At 41.4% G+C, this 18,364-nt stretch overlaps 2 protein-coding genes and 1 pseudogene across 2 annotated transcripts; all 3 read left to right on the top strand.

The window, feature by feature from the left end:
- Window positions 1-5,134: 5,134 nt before the first annotated feature.
- LOC104444216 (protein STRICTOSIDINE SYNTHASE-LIKE 10) lies at window positions 5,135-8,014 on the top strand. Its single transcript, XM_039314742.1, has 3 exons — window positions 5,135-5,546; window positions 6,612-6,875; window positions 7,208-8,014. Exons 1-3 carry the CDS (start codon window positions 5,263-5,265, stop codon window positions 7,776-7,778), a joined length of 1,119 nt encoding a protein of 372 aa, XP_039170676.1. The 5' UTR covers window positions 5,135-5,262; the 3' UTR covers window positions 7,779-8,014.
- A 2,990-nt stretch (window positions 8,015-11,004) lies between these two features.
- On the top strand, window positions 11,005-13,755 carry LOC104431451 (annotated as a pseudogene).
- Window positions 13,756-16,232: 2,477 nt separating this feature from the next.
- Window positions 16,233-18,364, top strand: LOC104431450 (protein STRICTOSIDINE SYNTHASE-LIKE 10-like). Its single transcript, XM_010044083.3, has 3 exons — window positions 16,233-16,585; window positions 16,875-17,138; window positions 17,465-18,364. The coding sequence occupies exons 1-3, from the start codon at window positions 16,302-16,304 to the stop codon at window positions 18,033-18,035; spliced, it is 1,119 nt and encodes a 372-aa protein (XP_010042385.1). The 5' UTR covers window positions 16,233-16,301; the 3' UTR covers window positions 18,036-18,364.

Below are 18,364 nucleotides of genomic sequence, written 5' to 3'. Positions count from 1 at the left end.
TTATGTCACAGTTCAAGAAAGTGACATAATTTAGAGGATTTCTATATGAAAGACCATGATCGATTCATGAATGAGCGATCATCGATTGTCACTCAAATCCTAGAGTTCTCGAGTATTCTAGAATTCTCATGGAGGCGGACAATATGGTAAATTTATAAAATGCGGATAGTTGGGTAGATGAGCACATGTAATCTCTACCATCAAATCAATTGGAAATCTACGGTTGTGGTTAGCCTTGTACTTATATATATATATATATATATATGAGCCTTATCTCTCCATTTGTATCCATCTTATAAGTAAAATACATTTTAAAGGTTTTTTATCTAGAGTTTATGTTATTATGATTATTGAGAATATGAGTGAATAAGGCTGCTCGTAGATTGACCCATGACAATTACTTCTATAATAAAGCCTAGTTACACCCATGTCCGCTTGTGCCTGATGAAAATTCCCTTACTTGCCCTCGCATTCACCACCTCCCTCAAGTCACCACGACAGCCCCCATCTCAGCACCCCAACAACCCACACATTCCCCCAGCAGCCCCTACAATAGCCCCATATCAGCATCCTCAACAGCCCCCACATCAACCACCCTAGCAGCAACTATAGGACCACCCATCCTCACATCAGCCCCCACAATTCTCCCATCAACCTCCTAATTTCTAGCCACAGGCCCACCCTCTTGATTCTTGTTAGGCTCATTCCCTACCCTATTCGCAATAGTAGACATGGCATTCAGTAGGAAATATTCGTTATTCATCAAATAAGTAAAACATATTTAAATAAGCAAACAGAAATTTCAATGAAAAATCATAAAACGAAAAAGAACTTATTGTAATTCTCCGGTGAACAAGGTGTGTCTGATCTCCACCTCCATGTTTTGAGAGGAGCGCACAATTTTGTCGCCTCTCAAGATGTCGAGATCCTCCAAATGTTGCTCCATAATAATTGTGAATGCTTGAGCTTGGGAAACCGTGTATATGAGTAGGAATTTTCCTTCCCTTAATTCATTCAATAACAAATCCAGACATGCTTCCTCTCTAAGAAGATTCACTCAAGTGACATCAACGTTTGCTAGCTCTGTTCATTCTGTTCTTGTTTCTCAGTCCCTCTCCTTCTTATTCTCTTCACGTGTTGAACTAGTTGAGACTCGCTCTCCAACTTTTGCTCGATTTTCATGGATTACATATCTTGAAAACCTCGAATTTGATGGCTCATGAATTTGCACCCTACATTATGGCCTTAGCTATTTGAGTTAGCTTAAGTTTGATCTTCATTGGTTAATCTACGCATGCATTGATGGCTCACAGATCTGTACCCTGCATTGTCGCATTAGATATCTGAGTTAGATTAAGTTTGGTCTTCATCGGTTAAAGATGAAATTATGTTCATCTCTTATAAGCCACGACTAGCCCTTTATCCTTTTGTCCGCAACAAGTTGAGAGGGCACCCAGAGAAGCAGAAATAGAGTACAATCAAACCGTAAAAGAGTTGCTCACTTTACCGTAAAGGAGGGCAAAGCCGATGCCACTTGAGTGGTTCTTCGTAGAGAGGAAGTAGGTCCGGATTTGTTATTGGATAAATTGCGTGAAGGAGAATTCCTACTTATATACACGGTTTCCCAAGCTCAAGCATTCACAATTATTATGGAGTGGCATTTGGAGGATCTCGACATCTTGAGAGGTGATAGAATTGTGCGCTCCTCTCAAAATATGGAAGTGGAGATCAGACACACTTTGATTACCGAAGAATTGCAGTAAGTTCTTTTCTGTTTTGTGATTTTCTATTGAAATTTTTGTTTGCTTGTTTAAAAATGTTTTACTTATTTGGTGAACATCGAATATTTCCAATTGAATGCCCTACTCTGTTGTTACATTTACTTACATATTAAGTACATTAGGATTCTATTGGAGCTCTTGATGATATCCATGTCCGTGCATCGGTTCCCCCAAAAATTCAAGGAAAATTTCATGGTCGAAAAGAGAAAACAACACAAAATGTTCTTGCAACTGTTACTTATGATTTAAAATTCATTTATGTGTTGGCCAGTTGGGAAGGCATGGCCCATGACTCTCGTATTCTTATAAATGCACTTTCAAGGCCTCGAAGAATGAAAATTCCTGAAGGTATAAATATGGAATATTTTCTATAAAATTTATACCCTATTTTCTTGAAACATGTTGTTGAAACTTTACATAAAATTGGTAGGTAAATACTATCTTGCTGATGTCGGATATGGCATCCAACCGGGAATAATTTCTCCATATTGTGGAGTTCGATATCATAGGAGGGAGTTTAGTGACCACTCACCTGAGAACGAGAAAGAGTTGTTCAATCATCGCCATTCATCTTTACGGTTTGCAATAGAAAGGGCATTTAGGGTCCTAAAAAGGCGTTTTTGTGTATTAGACACAAACCCTTTTGGTATTTTGATACTCAAGTTGATGTGGTCTTAGCATGTTGTATTTTACATAACTTCATTATGGGAGTTGACCCTTATGATCCATTTATGCAAGAACTAAATGTAGAGATCGAATCTCAAAGTCAAGAAAGAAGACATCGACAAACACAAAAAGAGGAGAGGGAGGAACACAGAGAGTGGGCAGCAAAAAGAGATAGTATCACATGTTTAATATGGGATGACTATAGTAGGCATAGAATGAATGTTTAGTATTTGTATCTTCTTAGAAGTTGTCTGATGTTTTTTGATGTGACATGAATACTTTGTGATTGGAGTTCTTGTAAATGTGAACTTGATTTACTATTCTATATCACTTTGATGTTTTTTTTGTCTCAATAGTCAAATGATGTCTGTTATTGTGTTATTCTTTATTTATCAAAATTTCTTGTGTGGGACATGTTTGATAATGTAGCAATGGGCAAGACTAGAGAAGAGAAGTCCAAGCATTTCAAATGGTCAGGACCTATGGAGCGTATGTTTTTAGAGATACTAGCTGATGAGGGAACAAACCTTCGGCCACCTTTAAACCATCTTCCTTTGTTCGAGTTGCTCAAGCTATAAATGAGAAATTTAGGATTGAATGTGAGCCTGATCATGTGGACATTTATCTTAAAACTATTAAAAACAATTGGGCTACCATCCAAAAATTGCAGGTTAAGAGTGAATTTCAGTGGGACCATAACTTGAAGATGATCACAGTTGTTCGGAAGGAAGTTTATGATGAAGAAATAATGGTAATGTGCTTTTCAGATTTCTATATAACTTAATACTCTTAGCATTTGATATCCAAAAATTGTGGGTTAAGTTTATGTACCTTGGTATGCTACAGTTTGTTTAGGCAACTAGAAATTCATTGATTGAAGATTTTTATTATACATGCAGCATGTTGAGATATGTAGGAATTGGAGGCTACAATAATTTTGTTTGCTTATGTGTCATATGCTCCTTACATATTTAAAAAAAAAAATTAAGAGAGATAGATGACGAGGAGATTGTAAGGATTGTTGTAATCATAAATGGCAAATCTACCTACTTATATACTTGTGTTTTTGTGATTTTTCGTAGGCACATCCTATCCATGAGAAGTACTTGAACAAGAAAATCAAGATGTATGATGAACTCGCTTTGGTGGCTAGAAAAGATATGGCCACAGGATGCTTTGCAAAACAATTTGGAGACATCAACTTACCTTCTTTTGGCGATTGACTTCTCAATTGAACTAGATGATGGTAATGACAATACTACGGAAGGAATAGAAGATCCTTCAAGATTTAATAGAAAGCGAAGTCATGCCACTAACAAGGATGATAGGTTTGCAATGCTCTCGGAGCAAATTGGAGAGGTTGCTAATGCAATGAAAAAGATGTGTCAAAATCAATTGGATGTTGCTGAGCTCTACAAAGAAGTGACGGAGGTTGAAGGTTTTGATGAAGCTACCCTTGCACATGCCTTTGATTATCTAGTGGACAAGGAAAGAGTTGCAAAAGCATTCATTGTCAAGAGTATTAAACTGAAAAAGTTATGGCTTGAAGATTTCTTAAATAGAAGAGAAAGTGGATATTGACCAGCATATGACTTTCAATGTTTGTTCTTGATACTGTCTGAACATTAGACTTGTTCTTTGGTTACTTGTAGTAGCTATTCAAGTAGCTAAGCATAAGCATCGGACTCTGAATGTTTGTTCTTAATATTGTCGGAACATTGGACCTTTGGTAACTTGTAGTAGCTATCCAAGTAGCTTTTTGTGGCACAATTTATCCTAATGTGTCATGGTAGATAGAGACATTAGTACTAAACTATGAAATGTTTAGCTCATGTACTACATGGGACATTGTGCCTGAGAAACATGAACTTGCTTGGCGGCTTTAACAAGGGCAAAACTTATCAACTTGAGTTGCTCGGCAAAACTAGAAGCATCCTTTGTGGTGTCCATGGGCAATTCAGGATAACTTGCGGAAAGCCGCACGAGAGGCGCATCCATTTGAAGAGAGCCAAATGTATTGAAACAATTAATGAGATTGTTTTGACTTGCTCTTGTAACTGGAAATCATGTCCATTTTCAAAAAATAAAAATAACTATGTATATGAATTTAGATTTCCTTTTCATTTTGCAAGTTAAAATGCTAGATTTACTAAACTGATCCAGAAAAATGCGTTTATTAAGTAATATGGACTCACCAAATTAATTTGGAAGTAAGAGGCACACTATTGTCAACTGTTAGGTCAAATACCATTTAATCATTTTTCAAATGCGATCCAAATATCAAAAAATACTTTTAGTCACGTATCACCAAACAAAAAAAATACTAGAAAATGATTTTCCGAAAAATATTTTGAAAAAATGTTACGTTTTTCATAAAACAAACACACTCTTAATTAAGCTTGTAAGTATGTTATCTTCCAAACCAACCACCAAAGGAATGGCAAAGATGGAGGAAAATACAACGAATTCAACCAATCATTATTCACAAATCGAAACATGTTGACAAGTGCTTTTGGGATACTTATTAAGCACACTAAATAACGACCTATTTATTTTTCAAAAGATCATTACACATAACAAAAGCAAACAATATTGAAGATCATGGAATTTTTTTTAACCTAATCTGCCGGTCAACGATGGGAAGAAGTAGGTGATCGTTCGTTATCTAACCTGTTGCCGGTCGTGCAGCATCAGTCCTACTCCTTCCTTACTTCCTTCTGGGAAGACCCATCAGCTTTTACTTCACTTCGTTAAACAAGCCTCTCACGTGCGACGGCAGCGGCGCCGTTCTCGATCGCCTGAGCAAAAGGAGGCCATGGCTACGAAGCTCGGAGGAGCCGCGGTGGCGCTAGCGGTCGCGGCCGTCGTGCTAGCCCTGAACCGACCGACCAATCTCCTCCACCCGCCTCCCGTCCCCGGAGCCCGCGACCGCCTCCACGCTTCCAGGGTGGTGCCGGTCGCCGGAGCGTTCGGGCCCGAGAGCCTCGCCTTCGACCCGAGCGGCGGGGGCCCGTACACCGGCGTCGCCGACGGCCGGATCCTGAAGTGGGAGGGCGACGAGCGCGGGTGGGTCGACTTCGCTTTCACTTCCTCCCAGAGGTAGGACGTTTAAGCCACTGTTCTGCTCGTGCTCGACTTGCTCCATTGCTGGCTTGCTATATGTTGGCGATATCGATTCACAAAATTTCATATATTTGGAGTGACATGGTAGAGAGCACGGCCGATTTGTTCTAATGCGATCAGCCAGGCTGTTCAGTATGCTAATTCGCAGAGCAATCTTAGTATACTAAGCATCACTCACTGCTTTTGGCGAGAAATGGGGAGAAATGTGAGATAAATCTAAAGCAATATCCATGTTAGTTTCTCTCTCTTTGTTTTTTCTGTTTTTATTTGAGGTGAGATTCTATGCCACTTTGCGAAAGCTTAATCAGACCGGACTCTTGATCATGCACATAAATGTCGTCCAAAGCCCGGTTGACGATTTTGTGGTTTGTTTACTGCAAATGTGAAAACTAGATTAATCATGATTTGCAAATCAAGTGTCACTTATGGTGGACTCTACAAGAAAGTATACAGATTTCTGTCATTTCAGCCCATCACATCAAAGTAACCCTATGTGTGCTTTCCAGCTTTGGTGTGTATCTCTTTCAATCCAAGTAACAGATGCAGTTATAAGGTGCTCATTAGATTGGATTGATGACCTTTTTCTAGTTAACTAGAGTCTTTGATCAAGTTGCCATCAAGATTAGTCTCTCCAGAGAGATCTGATAGTATTGGAATGATGGAGAAGATTAGCATGGCCCTCGAAAGGATGATGCATAAATGGTCCGACCAGATTAGCGATCATCGAAATCCGACTTGTTGAGTAATTGTTCCTTTTGGATTTCATGGTAACTTGCATTGAATTTGAGAGCCCCAACATTGGATATTCCGTTGCTGCTGCTAAATTTTTCTAGAAAGTTTCATTTTCATACACTTCAGTGAAAATTTATGACATTGGAACAGAGCATGTGAGTGCTAACGCTCCTAATTGGAGAAGTTGTTGGGCCTACCAAGCAAAAACCAATTTAAGTGTCAGCACTCATCCATTATATTTCCAGTAATATTGTGCTTCCTTTTGCATATTCTGCCTGGAATGTCACCAACTTGGTGTGGTGCTACTAGGAAGGAATGCATTCGCCCATTTGCACCGGAGTTGGAGCATATTTGTGGAAGGCCTCTAGGCTTACGTTTCGATAAGAAAACTGGAGATCTCTACATTGCAGATGCGTACTTCGGGCTTATGGTGGTGGGTCCAGATGGTGGTTTGGCCACTCTGGTGGCCAATGAAGCTGAAGGCGAACCCTTCTGGTTCACGAATGATCTGGATATCGATGAGAGCGAAGATGTGATTTACTTCACAGACTCGAGCACAAATTTCCACAGAAGGTAAGTAAGACGCAGACATCAATACTAAGAGAAAGATGTCTGGATATTGATGGGTCTTGTGTTCAATAATGTGGGATAGTTCAACATGACAACTATCTTTATTGATTTTTACATGGTTAGGACGAGAAAACAAGATAATCAATTGTCATATGGAAGTTATTCATTCAGTGTCATGGTGCAGTTTAACTAATTTCCGGTGTAGGCACATGTCCACTGCAGCATCCAACTTCTTTTTCTTACAATGACTGAGCAAACGATACTTTAATCTGTTTTTAGTGATGTCTATTGATGCCTACAAGAAGCTACTTATCGCTGATAATTTGTGTTTCCAGACAATTCATGAATTCATGTCTAAGTGGAGACAAAACTGGCCGGTTGATGAAATATGATAAGTCGAGCAAGGAACTGAAAGTCCTTTTGCGAGGAATCGCTTTTGCCAATGGAGTAGCGTTAAGCAAAGACGGCATGTTTCTGTTGATGGCGGAAACTGCTACTTGCCGAATCTTGAGGTTTTGGCTTAAGGGACCTAACGCAGGAAAGTTTGACATCTTTGCCGAGTTGCCTGGCTACCCAGACAACATCAGGAGGAACTCCAGAGGCGAATTTTGGGTTGGCTTGCACGCAAAGAGAGGACCGGTCGCGAGGTTCCTTCTTTCCAATTCTCTCATTGGGAATTTTGCTCTAAGACTGCCGATCAGCTTCCAACAGCTGCACTCGCTGTTTGTGGGAGGGAAAGCTGATGCCACCGCTGTCAAGCTGGGCACGGAGGGAGAAATTCTGGAAGTATTGGAAGACAGGGAGGGAAAGACCCTGCAGTTCATCAGTGAAGTTGAAGAGAGGGATAATAAGCTGTGGATTGCGTCGGTGATGAGGCCTTTTCTCGGTATTTACGATTTGAATTGAGTTATGTATTGTCGAGTTGTAAAGTCAATCCGTGTCCTGATCTCATCCAACTAAAGCGTCTGTCATGTGCACAATCTGATTGTACTCTTTTTTGTTGTCGACATTGCCAAGAAACAGAGGGTATTCTCGTTCTTTAGCTTCTCTATCGATTTGCACTTGTCTAAGTCGTTTTCCCATTATCTGTAAGAGTTCAATCAGTAGAACTCCTAGTTATATTTAAAATCGTTTTCCCATTCTCTCTCTCTCTCTCTCTCTCTAGCCCTTTTGATGATTCAATTTTGAAGGTTTTTGTTTTTTTGCTTTGCCTAGTTACGTAGGTCCCATTTTTATCTTGGTAATTTTGGATAGCCAGGGTAAAAATCCCTTAAAGAAGATTTATCTCCCTTTTCTCAAAGGTGAGAAAAGGGAGGCCCCTCCCCCCCTTTTTTTTTTAATTATATATAATAGTAATCATATTGTAATTTTGCCTTGTCGAGATTGAGGATCCTCATCTGTAGCTTGAGGTGGTATGAAAAGTTTTAATGGTGAAACAAATGTTTTAAGACAAACTCGAGATTTCAATTTTGTTTGCATCGAATAAATATCAAAGCGTACAGATCCAAGTCCTCGGCCTTGAAAGGATGCACGAATGAAGTGATTCGAACCCCATGTCATTGGACTGGGAGTACAAGCGTGCTTGTTGCTTTATTAAACTCACATTGGGAAGAACTAAATGTGTTTATCTCGATTAGAACGATGAAGATCAGGTAAAGTGGATGTTCACAAAGACATGGCAGGATTATGGGCTTTTGGTAGTGACCATTGGGTCGGCTGGTGATTCGGATTTTGGGCTCGCTGTGACTTCTCGTGGGCCCCGAGTGCATGCATGCATGCACAGACAAGAACCAAAGGACGCAAAAAGAAAACATGCTGCTGCATCTCGCTGGACAGGGATGAACCGTGACATCGCGAGTTAATTTTCGCATACCGAACTACATCTGTTTTTCCGATCCCGTCTAAGGTAGAGGCGATATTCATCTCCGGACTAGAAGATCCGTGATGAATTAATTACTTCTTTTGGCCCTCCTAAGTGATGGTACCGAATAGGAACTGAGCACAAGATGTCACAGTTTCATGAGTTTATTTGAGGACTTAGGAAGAGTTTGAGGGATTTGGGGAACCTACCTCCAATGATGGATGAAGCATGGTGAACCTCCTCGAATGTGACCTCACATTTTACATGCTAAATGGCTAAATATTTACTTTTCATATACAAACTTTATATGTTGGACCTGAGTGGGTCTTTAGAAGGCTTAAAGGAGAAGAAATAGGGGAAGAACCCCGAGGGATGGGAGTTCCTAATGTCACTTCTTGTATTCCCATCTAGTTATATATTAAAATAAGGAATGCATTTAGGCCAGATGTCAAGAAACCAAACTCTTGCTAGAAACCCTTATTGAAAGCTTTAGATTCCTACTAGGTTGACCTGTTGCATATTGTCTTATTAACCGACTTGTCGGCCTAATACCCTTGGTTGATAAGACAATGTGCGAAGATTTTACATGTTAAATGGCCAAATTTTTATTTTTCACATACAAACTCAATCTGCAAGATTATTATAAGTAGTTATATTTCCCTTTCATCTTGTCGGAAGAAAGGCTTTTAATTTGTTGATTACAAATAGAACTATTACCCAAATTTTTAGTTAGGTTCGCATGTATGATATTTATATATTATTAATCACCAATAAGAGGGATGACAAAAGTGAAGAAAAATACAACCTTTCCGGGGATCAAAAATACGTTTCCCGTATACTTAGTTGAAACCCCACACTAAATGGCCATAAGCACTGTAGCACTCTCTTATTCTCCTTCCTATCTTCACCCTCACTCCTTGATCGCTATCTCATCGGTCTCCTCTTCGTCGCCGACGTTGGCACCGCCTCCCTCTAGGTCGTCAACCCCTGAGGAAGCTCCGCTCCAACGAGCTCACCGCAGCAAGTTTGAACTGGAGAGACGAAGGGCCTGGAGTTCGGCGAGGTTGCCGGATGACGGCATACGACTGACTGTTCACCGCGTAGGCCCATCCTGGGCACTCGTAGCTCGACCACCACTCAACCGAGAGCACATTTGACACCTACTCAGGAGCATAAGAGAGGCAAGAGGTTCCAGAGGTAGGGGGCAGCAGTGCAGGAAGGAGTGGGGGGCGGTAAGAGCGGCTCTGGCACGGCCAGGGCAGAGGCAGAGCAAGAGGAAGAGTATGATACATGACGAGAAAAGGACTTTGGATTGAGAATGGATTGAAGATAGAGTTTGGGGGTGTTGGGATCATCAGGTGAAATTAAGGGGACAAAAGCAACCAAATTTGTAAGGATTTTATTGGGTTTTCCGGTGAGAAATATCAATGGGGTGGTTGTGAGTTTGCTATGCATTAGTGGGCGATGGAGGAGGGAGTTCAAGGTGGTTTCAGATGGGAAGACGTGCAAGATTTTTATTTTGAAGTTGCAGGTTTTCCGCAAGATGGGTCGAGCTCATATCTTCTTTGGAGTGCGATTTCTCAGCTCAGGTACATGTAATCTTTCAAGCCCGGATGGGAAGAGGCTCACGAAACTTCATCTAACTTTGTTTCATATTTTACATGTAATCATTCAAGCTCGGAACTATTTTTTTATACTCAAAATCGAATCAGACAAATTTGAATATTCCAAGGACCGCGGAACCGAATAAGTTAAACGAATCTCTTGGTCGAATCTTGTTTAGACTCCCAACCTCGAACATTGTACTCAGTTTTGTGCTGCACATCAAACTGAATTAGTTTTTTCTTTCACATTAAATCACATCCAATTTTTCTATGGAGCAAATTTTTCTGTACTTGGCTAATTATATTGCGTCAGCAAAAAGGATTAGCGCTTCGAAAATTGAAATCTCTTGGAAATATTTGCTTATTTAATTGATTAACTTCTGTTTAGCGAAAGGTTGGATGATTGCTGATTTCATGAAGTTTGAGTAAAAGTTATACGTTTAACAAAAAGTTATAACAGCATGAATGACGGATCAGTTATTCGATATGGAGATGGGTGATCTCCCGCCAGCTTCATCATCAGTCCTGCCGTCCTTCTGGAAAAGACACGTCGGTTGGATTTTACTACGTTTGACTCCCTTTCGCTTCCTTGAAAAAGCCTGGAGCTCGAGCCGTCTCGCTTGCAGCAGCAGCAGCTCCGTCTCGATCGCCTGTGCAAGAAGAGGCCATGGCTTCGAAGCTCGGAGCGGCCACCATGGCGCTGGCAGTCGTGGCCGTCGTCCTAGCTCTGAACCTGCCGGCCCATCTCCTCCGCCCGCCTCCCGTCCGGGGAGCCCGCGACTGCCTCCACGCTTCCATGGTGGTGCCGGTCGCCGGAGCGCACGGGCCCGAGAGCCTCGCCTTTGACCTGAGCGGCGGGGGCCCATACACCGGCCTCGCCGAAGGGCGGGTCCTGAAGTGGGAGGGCGACGAGCGCGGGTGGATCGACTTCACTTTTACTTCCTCTCGGAGGCTGGACGTTCAACCTCGTGCTCGACTTGGTTTTTCTTTCCCTTTTTTTTCCAATAAAATAGTGATTTTACTCTTCATCGTTGACATGTTTGACCATTCTAATCCATACACCAAATCACTTACAGACTTGTGTTATTTTTTGCCAGGCAAGTGATTCCGACGGGTGTGCTTTTCAGCTTTTGTGCGTATTACTATCAGTCCAAGAAACAAATGCAGTTCATAAAGCGTTCTAGATTGGATTGATGACCTTTTTTCTGTTTGAATAGAGTCCTTGATCAAGTTGCTATCAGATTAGACTCTCCCGAGAGATCAATAGTTGCCGCACAAGGATGACACGAAAATGGTTCCGACCACATTAGCCCTGGTCTAATTCTGGCTCGATTGAGTGCTTGTTCCTTTTGGGTTTCATGGTAACTTGCATTACATTTGAGAGGCCCCAGCATGGGAAGCTCTGCTGCCGCTGCTAATTTCTCCAGAAAGTATTATAATCATTAAATTTTGGTGAAAATCCATAACATTGGGACAGAGCACAGGAGCGCTAACATCCCTAATTTGAGGAGTTGCCGGGGCCACCGAACAAAAACCAACTTTAGTGTCAGCATTCATCCACTATATTCCCAGCAATATTGTGCTTCCTTTTGCTTATTTTGCCCAGAATGTCACCAACTTGGTGTTGTGCTGCTATGAAGGAGTGCGTTCGCTCATTTGCACCGGAGTTGGAGCATGTTTGTGGAAGGCCTCTAGGATTACATTTCGATAAGAAAACTGGGGATCTCTACGTTGCAGATGCATACTTTGGGCTAATGGCGGTGGGTCCAGATGGTGGCTTGGCCACTCTGGTGGCCAATGAAGCTGAAGGCGAACCCTTTCGGTTCATGAATGATTTGGATATCGGTAAGAGCGAAGATTTGATTTACTTCACAGACTCAAGCACCACTTTCCATAGAAGGTAAAAAAGACATAGACATCATCAATAGTAAGAGAAGGATGGCTGGATATCTATGGGTCCAATATCCATTATAATGTGGGATAGTTCAACACGATAAATATCTTTGTTGATTTGTACGTGGTTAGGACGTGGAAACAAGGTAACTAATCGTTATATGGAAGTTATTCGTATCAGTGTTACAGTCCGATTACTATCTCTATTGATTTTCAGTGTCATGGTCATGCCTCCATTGCAGCACTCAACTTCTTTTTCTTATGATGAATGAATAATCAATACTCTAATCTGTTCTCAGTGATGTCTATTGATGCATGCAAGAAGCTACTTATCGCTGCTAATTCATGTTTCCAGACACTTCATGAATGCATTTCTAAGTGGAGGTAAAACTGGCCGGCTATTGAAGTACAATAAGTCGAGCAAGGAACTAAAAGTCCTATGTGGAGGAGGCCCAATTAGTTGCAAGCTTAAAAAGGACTTGAGCTCATACGATAAGTTATATGATGATATAGGGTTTCTTACTATATATATAGAGTGGTAGCCGCATAAGGAAACAGAAATAAGAGAAAAAGAGAAAGCAAAAAATCTGGGATTTGGGGCAATATCTGATTTACATCAAGCTAGCGTTGGAGGTTGACTCGTGGTCCGATTGAGTTGAAATTTTGTCAGCATGTTCGTGGCGCAATTTTATTAATATGAGCGGTTTGGTTTTTGTTTGAAGCTCCCTACATCAGGTTTTTAAACCTGCGTTTTTGATCAGATTTATCCTTGATCTCTTGCGAAATTTATGTGTATTGCCAAGAATTATGTTCTTGAGATCTTTGCTGCTATGTACCTTTAGTATTTGCTAGAGAAGAACAATTTTGCTGATAGTGAAGAATTTTGGGCGGACTCTGGTTTTTTTATCTCCTCACATCGAGGAGGTTTTTCACGTAAAAAATTGTCTTGTATTCGCATGCTTGGTATTTATTTTACTCTACTATATTGATTCCTATTAGGTTTACACAAGATGAGAGATTATTTTATTCCGTTGTGTTGATTCGATATTGTTCGAATTGTTGCTGTTTAGCATTGAGCAAAGACAGTTTGTTTCCGTTGGTGGCGGAAAGCGCTGCTGGCCGAATCTTGAGGCTTTGGCTTGAGGGACCTAATGCAGGAAAGTTGGACATCTTTGCCGAGTTGCCCAGTTACCCAGACAGCATCAGAAGGAACTCTGGAGGCGAGCTCTGGGTCGCCTTGGATGGCAAGAAAGGACCATTCCTGAGGTTCCTTCTTTCCGAATCTCGCATTGGTAATTTTGCTCTAGGACTGCCGGTTAGCCTCCAACGCTTGCATTTGATGCTTGTGGGAGGGAAAGCCGAAGCGACCGCTGTAAAGCTGGGCAAGGAGGGGGAAATTCTGGAAGTAGCGCAAGACAAGAGGGGAAGGCCGTGCAGTTCATCAGCGAAGTTGAAGAGAGGGATGATAAAGTTGTGGATCGGGTCGGTGACGAGGCCTCTTATCGGCATTTATGATTTGAATTGAGCTACGTATTCTATTGAGCTGTAAAATTGATCCGTGTCCTGTTCTCATCCAGCTAAAGCGTCCATCGTGTGCACAATCTCATCATACTCCTTTTCATCGTCATTTCAACCGAGAAACAAAGCGGGCATTCCTTGTTTTTCCTTTCGCTATCGACTTAGTCATGTCGAAGTTGTTTTTCGTGTTATCCGTAAGCGTTCAATATATCAAACTCCTAGTTAGATTTGCAATGGTTGTACCAAAGGACTTGGAACGAATTGTTAGGGAGGCTTGGAATGCGTTTGATAATGTTTCTATTCCGGAAAATAATTTTTGAACAGAAATAGTTTTTTTTTGTTTTTGTTTTGAGAACAATTTTTAGTATAACTACAAAAAAATTATACTCTAAAAACAGAAATGCGTTTGGTAAACTTGTATAATTTTTTTTATTTCTTTTAATTTTTAAATAATTTTCATTTTCTTCATTCTTCTTTTTTTTTCTTTCTTTCTTTTGGCCAATCGCTGGCCTCGGCCATGGCCAGCGGCCTTGCCCAAATTCTGCGACGCTCCGACGAGATCGTCGGCCATGGCCGAGGCCGACAACCAACCAAAGAAAAAAAGAAGAATAAAAATGAAAAAAAAAAAACATAAGTGTTTCTCAAAAGTGTTCTAAAAAATAAGAAATAAGTTTTTTCTACTTTTATTTCTGTTACAAATTTATTCTCGAAAATAAAAATATAAACGAACGCGTTTCTATTTTATATTTATTTTTCATAAACAAAATAATAAAAAAATTTGTTCCTGAAAAAAATATATATATAAATAAACAAACAGGCCATTGGTTACCTAGTCTATGCATGTGGTTAGATGTGCGAGGTCCCCCAAACCTACTCCCTCGCAGAAGTTGCAGTACGTTTGTACGGCGACTCTATTCTCAATGTATCAGTTCAAGTAGGTCGGCATCCCTCACCAGCTACTTATTACGAGCTATCCATTGCCTTGTCAATTCGGGGGCGCGTGCTGTGGTGGGCTAAGAATACTAACAGATTAACTGCCCAGCAGTAGATTTTCATATAGAGCATAGATCTTGCCATCACCGGCTAATGGCTTGCGTAGATTATTAGCAGGAGCAGCGTCGAGAATAGTAAAGTTCAGTTCATGAAATCGATTTACAAAGTAACAGGCTAGATTACAACCATGCATTTGAATAAGCTGGTATTTGACCAAAATTAATAATAATAAGTTGGTCACGCTCATATATCCAACAAGAGTCTTGTCGTATCATTTTATAAGTTAAATTTCATAAATTGATATTTATATCTCGCTTAACTTTGTTGAAGGTAACATAATTAAAGCAATTGTCGAGGTGAAGAATGTACTAGTGGAACTAGTCCTTTATTTACCCAAAAGAAAGTAAGTTATGGCAAAATGACAGTGAAAATGCACACATAACAAGTTTAAGGACATAAAAGGGATCCTATCACTGTATGTATTATCAAATTCACGGTCCATATTTTATGACAATGATGATATAATATTTGCAAGCCCTCAAAAAGGATTGGACTGTATATATATATATATGTATAAATAATCGAGGGAGATTATCAAAAAAAAAAAAAAACACACGCAGACAAGGCAATCGGACTCCAATGAACATAGAAAAAGGACAAATTAGTGGGCAGACATATGACGAGAAATTTGAGGCCAGTTTTGTTGATATGATAGTGGGCGGTAATTGGCAATTACATAAGATACACAACGCCACCTATTAGGGAAAAGAAGAAGTCTTAGACATGAATTTTTAGTAGAATTTTTGTTGACAAATGTCCCCATCTCAATAAAGAAAATTTGTCAATTTGAAGGTGTTGTCTTTTCCACGTGCTTTTTAGTTTTCGTGCCTTTCGTTGCCACGAATTTCTTCAATTTCAACTTAGGGGGCTTGTTTGACGGATTTCGAGAACTCTCATCAATGGATGTCGAAGCTTTGTGATCCCTCCTCAAACATCACCCCCACATTTCACATGCGGTTTCTACTTACAGACTCCATATACACAACTGTCACTAGGGCTCGTGTTTTCTTGCGTCTCTTGTTCGAGGAAACCTCTCTCCCAGTCTCCAATTGATTTGTTACGAACACGGACAAAGGACACTCGTGATTTTAATCCTAATTAGATTTGCATGTGCAATGTCTACATCTTGTAAAGCACCGATGATGATGGAGGAAAATATAGCCCGATTACGAGTTCGACCAATCATCACTTATAAATTAGATAAATGCCAGTGAGTGTCTCTAAAGTGCTCATTAAACATACTAAATAACAGATGAACCATTTTTTGTCCTCAGAGCAAAAAAAATTAAAAAATTCCAAGAAATCTCGTCCGGGATTAACGATCAATGAATTATTCAACAACGGGAAGTAGATGATCGTTGTCTACCCTCTAGCAGTCTAGCAGCACCGGCCCCTCCTTCCTTCTGTCATTCTGCGAAGACCCATCAGCTTGATAATAGTTCGTTTGACTCGCCTCGCTCACTTAACAAGCCTCGAGCTCGAGCCTGAGCAAAAGTGGCCATGGCTTCGACGCTCGGGGTAGTCGGGATAGCACTAGCAATCGCAGCCGTCGTCCTAGCTCTGAACCCGCCGACCCACCTCCTCCACCCGCCTCCTGTCCCAGGAGCCCGCGACTGCCTCCACGCTTCCAGGGTGGTGCCCGTCACGGGAGCGTTCGGGCCCGAGAGCCTCGCCTTCGACCCGAGCGGCGGTGGCCCGTACACCGGCGTCGCCGACGGCCGGATCCTCAAGTGGGAGGGCGACGAGCGTGGGTGGGTCGACTTCGCTTTCACTTCCTCACGGAGGTACGACATTTAAATCAATAGAATGGCGATTTCGCTCTTCATCGTCGACATGTTTGCTCATCGTGGTTTTACTTCCATTCCATAGCCGGCACGCAGTACATTGGCGAATATTGATTCACAAAATTTCATATATTTGAGTAACATGGCTGAGAACATGACCAATCTGTTCAAATGCAGTCAGCCCCGCCATTTATTATATTAATTTTTAGAGCGCTCTTAGTATATTCAGCATTAGACGCCATTGTTGTCAAGAAATGTCCGGACTGTCACCAACTTGCTGTGCTGCTAGGAAGGATTGCATTCGCCCATTTGCACCGGAGTTGGAGCATGTCTGTGGAAGGCCTCTAGGACTACGTTTCGATAAGAAAACTGGAGATCTCTATATTGCGGATGCGTACTTCGGGCTAATGGTGGTGGGTCCAGATGGTGGTTTGGCTACTCTGGTGGCCAGTGAAGCTGAAGGCAAACCCTTCCGGCTCACCAATGATCTGGACATCGATGAAAGCGAAGATGTGATTTACTTCACAGACTCGAGCACAACTTTCCAAAGAAGGTAAAGCACGGACAACATCAATACTAAGAAAAAGATGTCTGGATATCGATGGGCTCTTATGTCCATAATAACGTGGGATAGTTCAACAAGATAACTATCTGTATCGAGTTTTACATGTTTAGGATGTGAAAACAAGATAACCAATTGTTACATGGAAGTTATTCGTATTAGTGTCATGGTTCAGTCAACTGATTTTCAGTGTCATAGTCGCACCTCCACAGCAGCACCCAACTTCTTTTCATTATAATGACTGAATAGTCGATACTGTAACCTGTTCTCCGTATGCATACAAGAAGCTACTTATCGCTGCTAATTCGTGTTTCCAGACAATTCCTGAGTGCATGTCTAAGTGGAGACAAAACTGGCCGGCTAATGAAGTATGATAAGTCGAGCAAGGAACTGAAAGTCCTATTGCGAGGGCTCACTTTTCCCAACGGAGTAGCGTTGAGCAAAGACGGTTTGTTTCTGCTGGTGGTGGAAACCGCTACTTACCGAATCTTGAGGCTTTGGCTTAAGGGCCCTAATGCAGGAAAGTTGGACATCTTTGCTGAGTTGCCTGGTTTCCCAGACAACATCAGGAGGAACTCCAGAGGCGAGTTCTGGGTCGCCTTGCACTCCAAGAAAGGACCGGCCAGTAGGTTCTTTCTTTCCAGTTCACTCATTGGGAATTTCGCTCTAAGACTGCCGATCAGCTTCCAGCAGCTGCACTCGCTAGTTGTGGGAGGGAAAGCTGATGCCATCGCCATCAAGCTGGGTGAGGAAGGAGAAATTCTGGAAGTGGTGGAAGACGCGGAGGGGAAGACCGTGCAGTTCCTCAGCGAAGTTGAAGAGAGGGATGATAAGTTATGGATTGCGTCGGTGATGAGGCCTTTTATTGCCATTTACGACTTGAACTGAGCTACTTATTCTCTCGAGTCGTGAAATCGATCCGTGTCGTGATCTCTTCCAACTAAAGCTGTCTTTCGCGCGCACCATCTCATCGTACTCCCTTTCGTCGTCGATTCAGCCAAGAAACGAAGAGGGTGTGCTTTTTCTTTCCTTTTCTTCTTCTCTATCGATCTACCCATGTCGAAGTCGCTTTCCGCATCATCTGTACGAGTTCCAATAAATCAAACTCCTAGTTAAATTTGCAATGGTTGTACTGAAGAACATGGAATCGATTCTTAGGGAGGCTTGGTTACCAAGTTCATGAAAGTGGTTGGACGTGAGAGACTCTACTCAAGGAA

The sequence above is a fragment of the Eucalyptus grandis genome, chromosome 1 (assembly GCF_016545825.1).
Source record: "Eucalyptus grandis isolate ANBG69807.140 chromosome 1, ASM1654582v1, whole genome shotgun sequence".
Lineage (NCBI taxonomy): Eukaryota > Viridiplantae > Streptophyta > Magnoliopsida > Myrtales > Myrtaceae > Eucalyptus > Eucalyptus grandis.
Note: the sequence above shows the minus strand (reverse complement) of the source record. Positions and strands in the feature narration are given on the sequence as shown.

What these genes read in the sequence shown, in the direction of transcription:
- LOC104444216 (XM_039314742.1), top strand. Translation starts at nt 5,263, where the DNA reads ATGGCTACGAAGCTCGGAGGAGCCGCGGTGGCGCTAGCGGTCGCGGCC. An exon ending in GCTTTCACTTCCTCCCAGAG is followed by an intron (nt 5,547 to 6,611) that starts GTAGGACGTTTA and finishes TGGTGCTACTAG; the next exon opens with GAAGGAATGCATTCGCCCAT. An exon ending in AGCACAAATTTCCACAGAAG is followed by an intron (nt 6,876 to 7,207) that starts GTAAGTAAGACG and finishes TTGTGTTTCCAG; the next exon opens with ACAATTCATGAATTCATGTC.
- LOC104431450 (XM_010044083.3), top strand. Translation starts at nt 16,302, where the DNA reads ATGGCTTCGACGCTCGGGGTAGTCGGGATAGCACTAGCAATCGCAGCC. An exon ending in GCTTTCACTTCCTCACGGAG is followed by an intron (nt 16,586 to 16,874) that starts GTACGACATTTA and finishes CTGTGCTGCTAG; the next exon opens with GAAGGATTGCATTCGCCCAT. An exon ending in AGCACAACTTTCCAAAGAAG is followed by an intron (nt 17,139 to 17,464) that starts GTAAAGCACGGA and finishes TCGTGTTTCCAG; the next exon opens with ACAATTCCTGAGTGCATGTC.